At 47.8% G+C, this 14,223-nt stretch overlaps 1 protein-coding gene across 1 annotated transcript in view; it reads right to left on the bottom strand.

The window, feature by feature from the left end:
• The window catches only part of HSPH1 (heat shock protein family H (Hsp110) member 1), a 138,345-nt gene extending 126,628 nt beyond the window's left edge, over nucleotides 1–11,717 (bottom strand). Inside the window, exons 1-2 of the mRNA XM_075337357.1 lie at nucleotides 11,437–11,717; nucleotides 3,606–3,663 (exon numbers count right to left, since the gene is read on the bottom strand). Of these exons, the coding sequence (XP_075193472.1) occupies nucleotides 3,606–3,663; nucleotides 11,437–11,543 (165 nt within the window). The 5' untranslated portion in view covers nucleotides 11,544–11,717. The remainder of the gene's footprint in view (nucleotides 1–3,605; nucleotides 3,664–11,436) is intronic.
• Nucleotides 11,718–14,223: the final 2,506 nt, after the last annotated feature.

Raw genomic sequence — 14,223 nt, 5'->3', positions numbered from 1 at the left:
TTTAACATACAAACACTATGGAAAAAGGTAAAAAAAAAAAATTTAAATATATAATGTTTAAAATCATAACAAAATTAGCTATATTTAATATAATTGTGTGTGTGTAAAGGGACATACCAATCCATTATTTTGATGTCATAAACGCATGCGCTTATGTAGTCCAAAACGCATGTTTTCAGCAGAAAAAAAAAACATGTAAACGCTGGAATTTTGATGTTGGTTGCTTTTGGCAACTTCTCATTGACTTCAATGTTCTCAAAACGCAGCCCAAATGGCAAAACAATTGACATTCTGCTTCTTTGAACTCTGAATTTTTGCCCAAAATTATGCAAATTAAACGCAGCGTTTAGAACTGCAAAGTGCGCACAAGAAATCCCCATTTCCCATAGACTTTGCTTGAAAATCAAAACGCATGCATTTTGGCATGAAAATGCTGCAGTTCAATCCGCTGCTAAAAAGAAAGTAAAACGCAGGTAGAAACGCAAAGTGCGGACACAGCCTAAGGCTGGAATCACACTTGTGCGTGTAAATTCGGACCGAGTCTCATGCTTGAAAGTTGCATGAGCTCTGTTCAAGTTGTGATCCGTGTGCAATGCAACTGCACTGCGATCCTGGGATTTTTCTCATGATTGCAGTCCGTGTTTGATGCGTATGGGATCCGTTTTTATTCTCAGCAGCTATGTTATCTGCCATTCAGCTCTGCTACATGGCCGCTGACAGCAGACACAGACAGAGCCATGTAGCAGAGCTGAATGGCCGCTGACAGCAGGCACAGACAGAGCCGCGCGATCAGAATGAAGTCGGATGAACTTCACCCGATTTCATTGTCATCCCGCGCCTCTGTCTGTGTGTCATGGCCTGATTTTCGGTCACCGGTGAAGGTCTCACCGGTGACCGCAAATCCCCTGAGTGACTTAAGTAATCTGCGCTATCAGTGGTGCCGTCACTGAGGTTACCCACGGCCACAGCAGAAGTCCTCCCGCTGGGATCTGTGGCCGCGGGTAACCTGAGTGACGTCATCGCTGATAGGGCGACTCACTTCAGTTGCTGCGGGGAACTCACAGAGAGCGGTCGTGGTCTGTGGCCGCTCTGTCAGCTTCTGATGTAGCAGAGCTGAAAGCGTCGTGGGACCTCTGTGGATTACGTCGGACCTGGAGGGGTATTTGGGGACTTGAATAAAGTGGTGAAAGAGGGTGTTTTTTTTGTCATTTATTTCAAATAAAGAAAGTGAAGAAAATGAAGACATACACCAAAAAATCCTTTATCTTACAAGTTAATCATGGAAGGTATCTCGGGGAGACGCCTGCCATGATTAACCTAGGACTTAGTGACAGCTATGGGCTGCTGCCATTAACTGCTTATTACCTCGATTGCCACCGCACCAGGGCAAATCGGGATGAGCCGGGTTCAGTCTCGGGACTGTCGCATCTAATGGCTGCAGCAATTCCAGGCGGCTGCTGGCTGATATTGTTAGGCTGGTGGGATGCCCATAACGTGGGGCTCCCCATCCTGAGAATACCAGCCTCCTGTCGTATGGCTTTACCGTGGCTGGTATCAAAATTGGGGGGAACCGCACGCAGTTTTTTTTAATTTATTTAATTAATTTACTGCACGATATAGACCCGCCCACCGGTGGCTGTGATTGGTTGCAGTGAGACAGCTGTCACTCATCGTGGGGGCGTGTCTGACCGTAACCAATCAGGCACCGGTGGTCAGGGAAAGCTGTGAATACTAGATAGAATAATGAGTGGCCGGCTTTTTCAAAAGAGGAAAAGCCGCCGGAGCAGTGTGACAGCCGTGCAGCGCCGCGCTGGTGATCGGTAAGTACGAGAGAGGGGGAGAGACAGACCGATGAACAGACAGACGGAGACAGACAGGGAGAGGGAGAGAGAGATTGACCGACATAGACAGACCTCACTCATTTGCAGCGTTTTCTGCAACATGCGATAAATGTATTTATAAAAACGCATGTCACTAGGATGGTGTGTGTGCCGCCCGTGTGACATTCGTTTTTTTCACGCATCCATTGACATTCATTGGAGTGACTCGCGCGAGAAACTCACCAAAACGCAGCATGCTGCGATTTTTTTTTCCTCAGTCCGATTTGGACTGAGAAAAAAAAAAATAGCAGATGGGAGCTGCCTCATTGATTAATATGGGTCCGAGTGCAATGCGAGAATTTCTCGCATTGCACTCGTACTAGTTATTCGCAAGTGTGAAGCTGGCCTAAGAGATAGTCTACAAGAGGGCATGCTGGAACTCTGATTGGCATAGAGGAAATTGGTTATTGCTACCAGAACCCCTAAAATTTATTCCATCTTGAGACGTGCGGGAAAAGGGGCAATTGTCGATCAAGTAATGCAGAAGGGCAGCACTTATTTAATGATTGAGCAATTGCTTGAGCTGAAACCCTTTCTTGTAGACATGGCCAACTATCAGGTAACACTAAATGAACGTCAATGAACACAGGTGACTAAATTAAAGCAATTGCTTCATCACCCATTTACATTTACTAAAAAAGCTACAAGCTGAGGATTTAGCTCCCAGCATTTTCATAAATGAGTGGAAGAACTTGCTGTTTTTCCTGTCCAAAAGAGGAGGTTTAATCGCAGATGGCAATGCTGCTTCAATGAAATAGAAACCCTACTATTAGGAAATAAAATTCTTCTAGCTTTTCATGTGGACCCAAGTCATTGTACATTGCTGGATGATCAACAGCTTACTAAAGGAAAAGAAGCTCTGACAGGTAGCAGTTAGGATGAGTGGGCTACAGGACTCCCAAGAGTAAAAGGACTTGTGTCATCCAGGCCTACTACTCCTTATCTTCATCCTCATCAGATGAGGAGTTGTGTCATTCAGTGCTACTCCTGCCATATCTTCAGCCTCATCAGATTAGGAGTTTAATTTTGAAAAGTATTTGGACGACATGGAGCAGCAATGTGTTGCCGCACAGAAAAAGATTCCACACACATAGCAAACAGATTGACCATATTTTAGCAAAATTTTATCTTGCTCTCATAGAACTAGAAGAGTTAAACTGTTATCAAAACCGACTGTGCATGAGGCAATTGCTTTATACCATGAAATTGCCAGAGATGTTGCCCATGTGGTAACGGCTTTGCCACCAACCCAAGATAGTGTAGAGAGGTTGTTCTCTAGCCTTAAAATTATTAGGTCAGATTTGAGGTCATATATGAAGGAGGATCTGATGGAGGCCATATTATTTCTCAGAACAAATTCATACACTGCACAAATGTTATTCAGTTCATTTCTGTTGAAAACTGTTTTTTCCCACTTACTGCATAGTGTATTGCATATTTACAATTTATTAAAGTTTGTGTTCTAAACTTGTATTCCCAAAAATATATTTAATGTTTTATCTAAATAACTTTATTATTGTAAATTTTTCACATGAACATGAGCCATGTATGAGGGAGTCTGAGTCGGAGGTAGGTAAATTGAGGACTTCGGAGGTTTGGCTTACCGACTCCACAGCCCTGGTTATTTTTGTGGCGGGGTGGGACATGACACCCAGTTTTCCCATAAACTGCACAAACTAAAATACAAGAGTACAGAACTGTTTCCCAGTAGTTTACATAACATACCTGATTCTTTGCGGCGATGCCGATCGTTCTGTTCTTGGTTCCGAAGGACACCACAGCCCTGAAAATAGCCAGAAGAAAAGGGATGTTAGCGGCTTTAGCATAAAACATCTCCTCAGAAGCATAAAGAGATAATAGAGCAGGAAATCGCCAAGAGCAGAAAACTGAATAGTTACATCACGAGAAAATAAAGTGTCCAATTATCATTCAGAAGTGATGAAACTGAGGGGGTGATGTGAACTTCAGCTGACGTGACATCACCGGACATCAGAGGTTACAGAGCCCGGTGGTCACGCGAGGGCAGTGAGCAGACCGCTATAGCACCGCTCACAGGCACTATTGGAAACACAAGTTATTTGAGAGAAACCTTGTTCCTCAACAGAATATTGATGTGGCCAGTAATGAAAACGGATGAACCACCCCCTTTAATATTTGGTTGCACACCCTTTGGAATAAATAACTGCAATCAATCACTTCCTATAATCGTCAACAAGCTTCTTACATGTCTCATATGGAGTTCTGGCCACTCTATTTTTGCAGACTGCTTCAGGTCTCTCATATTTGAAGGGCGATTTCTCCCATCAGCAATTTTAAGGTTTCTCCACAGAGGTTCAATGGAATTTAGATCCGGAATCATTGCTGCCACTTCATAACTCTCCAGCGCTTTGTTTCCGCATTTTACTTGGTGCTTCTTGAAGTGTGTTTGGGGTCGTTGTCCCGCTGAAAGACCCATGACCAAAGACACAATCAAGGTTTTCTGACATCGGGCACTATATTCTGACCCAAAAGCCTTTGGTAATTTTCAGATTTAATGATCCATTCCATACAGTCAAGGCACCCAGTGCCAGAGGCAGCAGATCAACCCCAAAACATCTTTGAGCATCCACCATACATGACTGTATGTATTGTGTTCTTTTCTTTGTAGGCCTCATTTTATTTCTGGTAAACAGTAGAATGATGTGCTTTACCAAAAAGCTCTATCTTGGTCTCATCTGTCCACAAGACACTTTCCCCAAAGGATTTTGGCTTACTCCTGTACATTTTGGCAAACTGCAGTCATGCTTTTTTCTATGTCTGTGTCAGTAGTGGGGACCTCCTGGGTCTCCTTTCATTCAAATGTGGATGGATAGTTTGCACTGACACTGATGCACCCTGAGCCTGCAGGACAGCTTGCATTCATTTGGAACTTGAGTGGGGCTGCGTATCCACCATCTGGATAATCCAGCGTTGCAACCTTTTATGTATTTTTCTCTGCTGTCAATTTTGTCCTGCCCATTTTTGAAGCTTTGTGTGCAGTCATGTCCAATTTGCTTTTATGTGTTTTGTTTGTGCTATCCCAATACACACAAAGAAAATAAACATGTGTATTACAAAACGTGTAATTTCAATAATTTTCTGGGAGACGTACTTCATTTTCTGGAACAATTTCAAGGGTGCCAACATTTTTTGACCATGATTGTATAATGTCATCACTGCACCCACAATATAAACATCTAATTCACAGGTAAATACTGGAATCGTTTGCCAAGCGGACAGTCAGTAATGTAATGTGGACGATCTCAATGGTCTGTACACAAGGACAACTATAATATACAGGATCAGGCCGACAGCAGAGTTAGGCCTAAGCCACACGGCGAGAAAATCGGTGCGAGTGGAGTGCTATAAAACATCGCATTCCACTCGGACCAATATTAGCCTGTGTGTCAGCGCACATGAGCGATTATTTTCTCAGCCCTAATCGGACCGAGAAAACTATCGCAGCATGCTGCGACTGTAATGCGAGACTCTTTCTCTCGCACCCATTCTAGTGAATGGGGCGAGAAAAAAATAAATAAATAAATAAATCGCACTGCACTCGCGGTACACCGGTGTACCGTGCGTGCAGAGCGAGAATGGCAATAGCCGACTATGCAGGAGAGAGGGAGATAAATCCCTCCCACCCCTCCTCCGTGCCGGCCCGTCCCCCACAGTTGAGGTCTGCTTGCACGAACGGACCTCAGTTGCAAGGACACATGCATGACACTCGGCTCTGCTGTACTGCCAACATGAGCCGAGTGTCATGCAAGGGGATCGCAGTAGTCCCCGTGTGGCCCCAGCCTTACCGTAATCAGATAGTGTCGGCCCCTCCACCCGTGGGATAGTGACTGATGCATTTAACAATGGGATATATAGACATTACATATGGTCCTCACTTTTACTATATTAAGTTTTTTTGGAATTATTATTTATTCCGCATCCTCAAGGTACTATCATTTTTATTTGCTGGTCTATAATTGTCTGAACACAAATCTTACACACTGCAATTGCAGGAGCCCCGGGAACAGGAGACTGTGGTCAGTGACTGGATCCACGTCTCATACGATGACTTCCTCAGCTGTAAATTCTATACAACCCAAGAGCAGCTCCGGTCTCTGCTGCAGGTGGAACCCAGCACCATTTTATTGTAGCCTAAAGGCTACTTTACACACTGCGATATCGGTCCCGATATCGCTAGTGTGCGTACCCGCCCCCATCTGTTGCGCGACACGGGCATATCGCTGCCCGTGCCGCACAACATCGCCCAGAGCCGTCACACATACTTACCTGTCCGGCGACGTCGCTGTGACCGGCGAGCCGCCTCCTTTCTAAGGGGGCGGTCCGTGCGGCGTCACAGCGACGTCACTGAACCGCCGCCCAATCGCAGCGGAGGGGCGGAGATGAGCGGGACGTAACATCCCGCCCACCTCCTTCCTTCAGCATAGCGGCCGGGAGGCAGGTAGGGAGACGTTCCTCGCTCCTGCGGCGTCACACGCAGCGATGTGTGATGCCGCAGGAACGAGGAACAACCTCGTTACTGCTGAAGTAACGATAATTGGGAATGGACCCCCGTGTCGCCGATTAGCGATTTTTCACTGTTTTGCAACGATGCAAAATCGCTAATCGATGTCACACGCAACGGCATCGCTAATGCGGCCGGATGTGCGTCACGAATTCCGTGACCCCAACGACTCCGCATTAGCGATGTCGTAGCGTGTAAAGCCCGCTTAAGGCTGTTTGCTGAGCCACAATTCCCCATCACCACTACTAAGAGGGGCCAGGAGGTCCAGGCAGCGACAGTGCTCACATTGGCAGTGCAATACAACACTCTTCTGAATGCCCCGCACTTTCAGTTATGTGCAGTAGACCTCTCTGAAGCCGGGACGCGTACACCCAGCTTCATACTGCGTATGACCGGAAGTGCCTGGCATTCAGAAGCGCGGTCACTGTAAACACAGGTACACCCTGTGGGCGTGCTAACATGCTAAGAGGGCGGCTTGTCGGGGAATATAACGCCCTTAGGACTAGTCCCCATGCTCATTAGCATAAGATAAGAGATCTTAAAGCCTGCTTTACACGCTGCAATTAATCATCCAATCGCATTTGCGATCACACTCGCCCCCATCGTTTGTGCGGCACGGGCAATTTGTTGCCCGTGTCGCATAAAGTCAGTAACCCCCGTCACACATACTTACCTCCCAAACGACCTCGCTGTGGGCAGCGAACATTCTCTTCCTGAAGGGGGAGGGACGTTCGGCGTCACAGCGACGTCACTCAGCCGCCGGCCAATAGACGCGGAGGGGCGGAGATGAGTGGGACGTTACATCCCGCCCACCTCCTTCCTTCCGCATTGCTGCCGGGACGCAGGTAAGCTGCAGTTCATCGTTCTCGAGGTGTCACACGGAGCGATGTGTGCTGCCTCGGGAACAACGAACAACCGGCGCACAGAAGGACGTTCGATATTTTGAAAATCAGTGACGTGTGAACGAGCAACGATAAGGTGAGTATTTTTGCTCGTTCACACTCGCTCGTAGCCGTCACATGCTACGATATGTCAAAGATGTCGGATGTGCGTCACTTACGACGTGACCCCGACAACATATAGTAAAATATATCGTAGCGTATAAAGCCCACTTTAGAAATACTTTTTCTAATGATCAGGAGAGTGTATAACGGGACAGTTAGGCAGGGATTAGCAATATGCACCCAGAACTGCTCATGGTTCTGGGTACATATTGCATCTGACAGGTTCCCTTTAAGCCCGCTTTACACACCACAATATATCTTACGATGTGTCGGCGCGGTCACGTCGTCAGTGACGCACATCCGGCATCGTAAGGTACATTGTAGTGTGTAACAGCTACGTGCGATTGCGAATGAACGGTAAAACGTTCATCGCATGCAAGTCGTTCATTCCTCATAAATTGAACGTCAGGTTGTTGATCGTACCCAGGGTAGCGCACATCGCAGTGTGTGACACCCCGGGAACGATGAACAGATCTTACCTGCGTCCTGCGGCTCCCGGCCAGCAATGCGGAAGGAAGGAGGTGGGCGGGATGTTTACGTCCCACTCATCTCCGCCCCTCCGCTTCTATTGGCCGGCTGCCGCGTGACATCGATGTGACGCTGAACGTCCCTCCCACTCCAGGAAGTGGACGTTCGCCGCCCACATCGAGGTCGTATGGACTGGTAAGTACGTGTGACAGGGGTTAATCGTTTGTGCGGCACATTCAACAAAATTAAATGTGCCGCACATACGATGGGGGCGGTTACGATCGCATACGATATTGTATGCAGAATCGTAACATGTAAAGCAGGCTTTAATTGTAGGAGTCTACAAGATCTGAACAGGAGACAGGCTGGCATGCAGGACAAGCATTAGGGGGAATGGAGAACAAACTGGGAAATTTCACAGGGACCCCTATCTCCTAGAGGCCCCAGAATTTATATCCTGATCATTACACCGCTTCAAGATCTTTGTGACATCACGTGATGTGACTAGGCTGTCACCAAAAGGTCTCTTAATTGCAGCAATCTTAAGCTGAAGGGGAGACAGATGTGCAGGGTGTGTGTGTGTGTGTGTGTGTGTGTGTGTGTGTGTGTGTGTGTGTGTGTGTGTGTGTGTGTGTGTGTGTGTGTGTGTGTGTGTGTGTGGGTGTGTATATATGCATAGATAGATACTGTGTTTTTCCAAAAATAAGTCTTAAGGCCCCGTCACACACAGAGATAAATCTTTGGCAGATCTGTGGTTGCAGTGAAATCATGAACATATTGTTCCATTTTTACACAGCCACAAACCTGGCACTGATTGTCCACAATTTCACTGCAACCACAGATCTACCACAGATCTACCACAGATCTACCACAGATCTACCACAGATCTACCACAGATCTACCACAGATCTACCACAGATCTACCACAGATCTACCACAGATCTACCACAGATCTACCACAGATCTACCACAGATCTATCTCTGTGTGTGACAGGGCCTTAAGGCCATGTGCCCACAGGACAACGTACCCGCGGATTGTGCCGCGAAAACCTGCAGATTTATCTGGATTTTCCAGATAAATCTGCAGGTTCTAGCAAGTACAGACACTTCTCATGTTACCCTATGGGACATGGGGAGTGCTGTATCAATGGAGCGGTATGTGCGGCTGCGGAAAATGCTGCAGATGTCCTGCAGCCGCACGTAACTGCATGTCAATTATTCATGCGGAAATATCTGCAGAAATCCCGCTACTCCACTATGGAGATAGAGGGCAGGACTTCCGCAGGAATTCTGCATGAAATCTGTACTGTTTCCGCAGGTTTACCACGACAATGCCGCAGAAATACCGTAGCAATGGATAGCTGCGGATTCTGGGGAGCAGCTGCGGTAAACCTGCGGACAGACCAACGGCAAAGTCGGCGGGTACATTGTCCCGTGGGCACATAGCCTTAGCAGGATTTCCAGCATTTTCGGTGTAAAGGCTGCTTTACACACAGCGACATCGCTAGCAATGTCGCTCATGAAAGTACCCGCCCCCGTCATTTGTGCATCACGGGCAAATCGCTGACCGTGGCGCACAATATCGCTAGTACCCGTCACACATACTTACCTTCCTAGAGACGTCGCTGTGGGCGGCAAACAAACAATCTCTTTATTAAGGGGGGGGTTTGTGCACCGTCACAGCGTCGTCACACAGCGGCCCGCCAAGAGAAGCAGAGGTGCTGAGATCAGCCGCATTAATGACACGCCCACCTCGTGGCTGGAGGACGCAGGTACGGTGTTGTTCGTTGTTCCCGGGGTGTCACACGTAGCGATGTGTGTTGCCTCAGGAACAACGAACAACCTGCGTCCAGCACCAGCAACAATATTTTGGAAATGAACGACGTGTCAACGATCAACGATAAGGTGAGTATTTTTGATTGTTAGCGGTCGCTCGTACGTGTCACACGCAACGACGTCGCTAACGAGGCCAGATGTTTGTCACGAATTCCGTGACCCCAACGATATCTCGTTAGCGATGTTGTTGCGTGTAACGGGGCCTTAAGCCTTAAATATAAGGCCTACCCCAAAATAAGCTCTAGTTATGGTTCAATAATGAAGTGTCCATGCAGCTAAAAAAAGTTACAGATACTGCAAGACACTTCATTATAGAAAACAAACACCCCCAAAAGAGAGAAGAAAGAAGACCCCACAATCATACTCAGACGCCAGACTTGTAGTGGATTGCATACACACACACAAATCAGATAGCACGTATATACACACACACACACACACACACACACACACTACATCGGATGATACTGATTGCTTCTGGCTGGCAGAGAATGCTGGACACAGTGCGGTGGAACACATATAGGACCTGCAGTGGAACGCATCGATGTTTTCCACTGTCGAGTCCTCCATGCGTTCCATCTTCCACTGCTGTCTGGAAACAATGCAGATCACCAGATTTGGTGAGTGACACAAACTGACTGTGTTTGTTAAAGAATAAGGCTGCTTTCACACATCCGTGCGGCACAATACAGTGCTCTGCAGAAAAAACGTTGGGGTTTATTTGCCGCCGGTTCCGTTTTTTCCGCATAGACTTGCATTAGCGCTGTATTGTGCCGCATGGCCTTGCGTTGCATCCGGTTTTTGCCAAATGCGGCATATTTACCCCATGCGGCGGCCGGATGGAACGTTGCCTGGCATGTTTTTTAGTGCGGCGAAAAAAAAACACCGCGCCACATCCGGCGCGATTCACAGATCGCCAGATGTGGCATCCTGCGGCAAAAACCGCATCTGGCTGCCGGATGCGTTTTTTTGCACTGCGCATGCTCAGTATCAAGCCGCATCCGTCAAAAAACAAACGGGCCGCATGGAAAAACTTTTGCAACGGATCCGTTTTTTTCGCCGCATCCGTTGAATAGGTTTTTGAACCAGATTGTGCCACTCAGCACAAACCGGATGTGTGAAAGCAGCCTAAGACCATCCCAAAAAATAAGCCCTAGAGCTTTTTTTTGGGGGAAAAAAAAAAAATATATAAAAGTCAGGGTCTTAATTTTGGAAAAACACGGTAGACACACGTGTTACATACAGGGCTGAATGTAATAGGACTATTTCTGAAAAAAATGTTGATTTTTTTTAATTCAAGAATAAGTGTGGATTGTTGTGAAAGGGAAAAACAAAAACATCCACTAAAAATAAGCCATAGAGCATGTTTGGGCACAAAACATATGATTCCCTCTCTTATTTCAGGGAAGCGTGATAGTGATGAGAGTACATGAGGTGTGTACCATTATATACTTATTACAGAGACACAGCACCATACATCACACCAGTACATGACATCTGTATTATATATATAATTTTTGTTTTTAATTTTTTTTAATCACAGCGAGGTAACACCACATATCACATTAGTGCATTGCTGTCTGTACCATTATGCACATAATACCAGTACATGACACACACACTGTATATACAAACACACACACGCGAGTGATACAACACAGCAGTGCATGCAGTCTGTAATCCATCCACTCATTTGCCCTGTACTCACGGGGTGCATCTGTCACTGAACTCATTGGCGACAGTCTCGATGCCACCAGCCCGGGCGATGGCGATATGACAGTTCTGGAAGCCGAGGTCGAAGCCGACCACAGACATGGTGCTGGTCCTGTGCACGGAGGAGGCAGCGCTAGGACACCAGTGCGGCTGCTGTGCCGGGAGCAGCGTGTGAGGAGGGGGCGGCGCCGCTACAGATATAGATCCTGTGGCGGAACATTCCAGAAGCCGCAGCCTCGCACTGCTCGCCGGCTACACATGCGGCTTCCGCTTCCGCGTTCTGGACGTTTCTGGAGAACTCGATGCCGGTAGCCAATAGGAAGGCGGTATGGGGTGTGACGTACTTAGTTGCTAGGACGACCTGAACGCCGCCGTTACTAAGGAGAGAAAATGTCGGAGCAGGTGCATGATGTGATGTATAATGTAAGGTCATGTGATGTACAGTATCACACAATGTGATGTATACTATAATATAATGTAATATTGCCTGTGCTGGTCTGATGCTCTCCTTAAAGGGATGGTCCAATACTTATAATGCCCTTTATCAAGTGATGGAGAAGTTACCGCAGCTCCCGTAGCCGCCACCACACTTTATTTGTGCTGCCCTCCGGATCCTCAGCGGCAGCCACCACAGACCTCGCTTCTGGCCCCGCCACCTCCCTGAAATGAGGCCTAGGGGGAGTTGGGGTGGCAGAAGCAGGCAAGTGACCGATGCCACCCAAAGACGAAGATTCGTTGGAGGTCGGCCACTGAGTACGGAAGCGGTGAGCACAGGCTGAGGGTCTCGTTGGCCACAAAGCTGTGGTCGCTTCTATAGCACGCAGGGATATGGGGTACTCGGTTACGGGCAGAGTCTCTATTGGGAATGTCACGATGGTGGCCGGTTCCGTGCCCTGGGCCCTTTGGGGGATATTTACAGGGGATTTGTGAATAAAGTTATTTGTGACGCTATTTGCGGTGTTGCGGCTAAGTGTAGGGAGCCGCCGCTGCAGGTTTTGCTGGGGCTGATGGAATGTGCAGCTCTGATGACTTTGGCCCTCCGCCAGTAGGGTATTAGCTCAGCAGGTGTATGGTGCGGTGGACGTCGGAAGAAGGAGTCCACACAAGTATTAAGTGCAACTGAGTTACTCACTTTAGATGTTAACTGGTTGCCTGAGGCCGTCTGGTTTCGCCTCCAGGTCCCCGTCGTCCCAGTGCCAGTCTGGTTCTCTGGTACCTTCTTCCCCTTCACCTGTCTCTGGTAAGTGGATCCCCGTGGTATGGAACACTGAGGGTCCCCGATTTGTGGTTTCTCCAACTCTGTCCACCTGACGGTAATGTGAACCCTGTGGGGATGGAGTCTCTGGTCCTGTCCCCGGCTCTCTCTTAGCTACTGAGTCTTCGGATCCTTTAGGGTCAGCAAGATCCTTGATGGTCCCCTTTGCTGTGCAGGTGTTAACAGGTCGGCCTGAAGCTCTTTCCTGTCCTAGGGTTCTGTACCCCGTCGGTGCGTAGTTCCGGGAGTACTCCACCGTACTCCACCGGCAACTACCTCTTCTGAGTACCAGGTCACTGTCAACCCGAGTCAGGATGCTCCTCAGTCTCACCCTCCACCTTCACCTCTGCTGTCAACTCTAGACCGACTTCAACTGACTACTCTCCACAGTCTGCCCCTCCCACTTGATCAACTAGTGGACTGGAGTGGCTCCATCTCTAGGCGGCCATCCATGGTCCCACCCTAGCTAGGTACCATTCTATGGGGGGTTGTTGGGGAAAACTGGGATTACCTGGGTTATTGGTGTTACCGGCACTGGGGTTCTGGGTCCATAAGGGGGTAGGCCCCGCATCCTTGTGGGGATGCAGAACCTTTTAGCACCCTGAGGGGTTCAGGGGTGCTACACTTCTCCATCAGCCCCTGAAACACGGACGGCGGTGACAGAAGCTGTGGTAAGTGACCGTAGCACCGTCCCCTAATGACGTCCTGCTCCGGGGGTGACATGGCTGAAGGACCATCCTGTGACGGGGGAGAAGAAGAAAATGACAGCTATAGAGACCAGCTGTATAAGGGGGAATGGGAGGGAAACTTATAATAAAGGAACTTACAAGAGAAAATCGGTTAACGCTTAAGGGGAACTGGCCAGGTCCCCTCTGTCCTCCAACCCAGCAGCATTGATTCCTGTGTGCCCAAATTCCATGCATATTCAGTCCTGTATAACGCTATCCACTAATATGAATATTTTTAAAAAAAAAAAAAAAGACTTATAAACCATGCTGTTCTTTATAATTAGGGCTGTGACTAGTCTCATTGGCGTTAGTTCCCCAAACTTGTCGGCACTCTTTCCGTGTTATCACGACCCTGTGGACATGATTGACACGCGCGCGCAACGGGGCCTGGGTCACTTGTTACCAGGTCGGTTCTGTTCTGCTTGGAGGATGTCACGGCGACAGGGCTTAGTTCTATGACCCTGACGGTGTCGTTTTAATAAATGGTGGTGGGAAATTATTATTTACAGGGGAAAAGCGTTTGTGACGCCACCTGTGGTATGCGGCCAGATACATACCTCCCAACTTTTCAAGAAAGGAAAGAGGGACAAAGTATGCGCCGCGGCAAATTTTGACCACGCCCCTAGCCACACCCATTTGGCAGTAAGGGTCATTCAGCAGACTGTTCATTTATAGTTATAGCAGTCAGAATTTTTTTATATTTCTGTGTCACTATATGACATGTGGCTTATTTGTGCCTATCAATCCGTGTTCACACGTTACATAAATTCTGTTTCTTTTTGTTTCTGTCTGCACCAAA

The sequence above is a fragment of the Anomaloglossus baeobatrachus genome, chromosome 2 (assembly GCF_048569485.1).
Source record: "Anomaloglossus baeobatrachus isolate aAnoBae1 chromosome 2, aAnoBae1.hap1, whole genome shotgun sequence".
NCBI classification, from domain to species: Eukaryota; Metazoa; Chordata; class Amphibia; order Anura; family Aromobatidae; genus Anomaloglossus; species Anomaloglossus baeobatrachus.
This window is presented reverse-complemented; position numbering and strand designations above follow the sequence as displayed.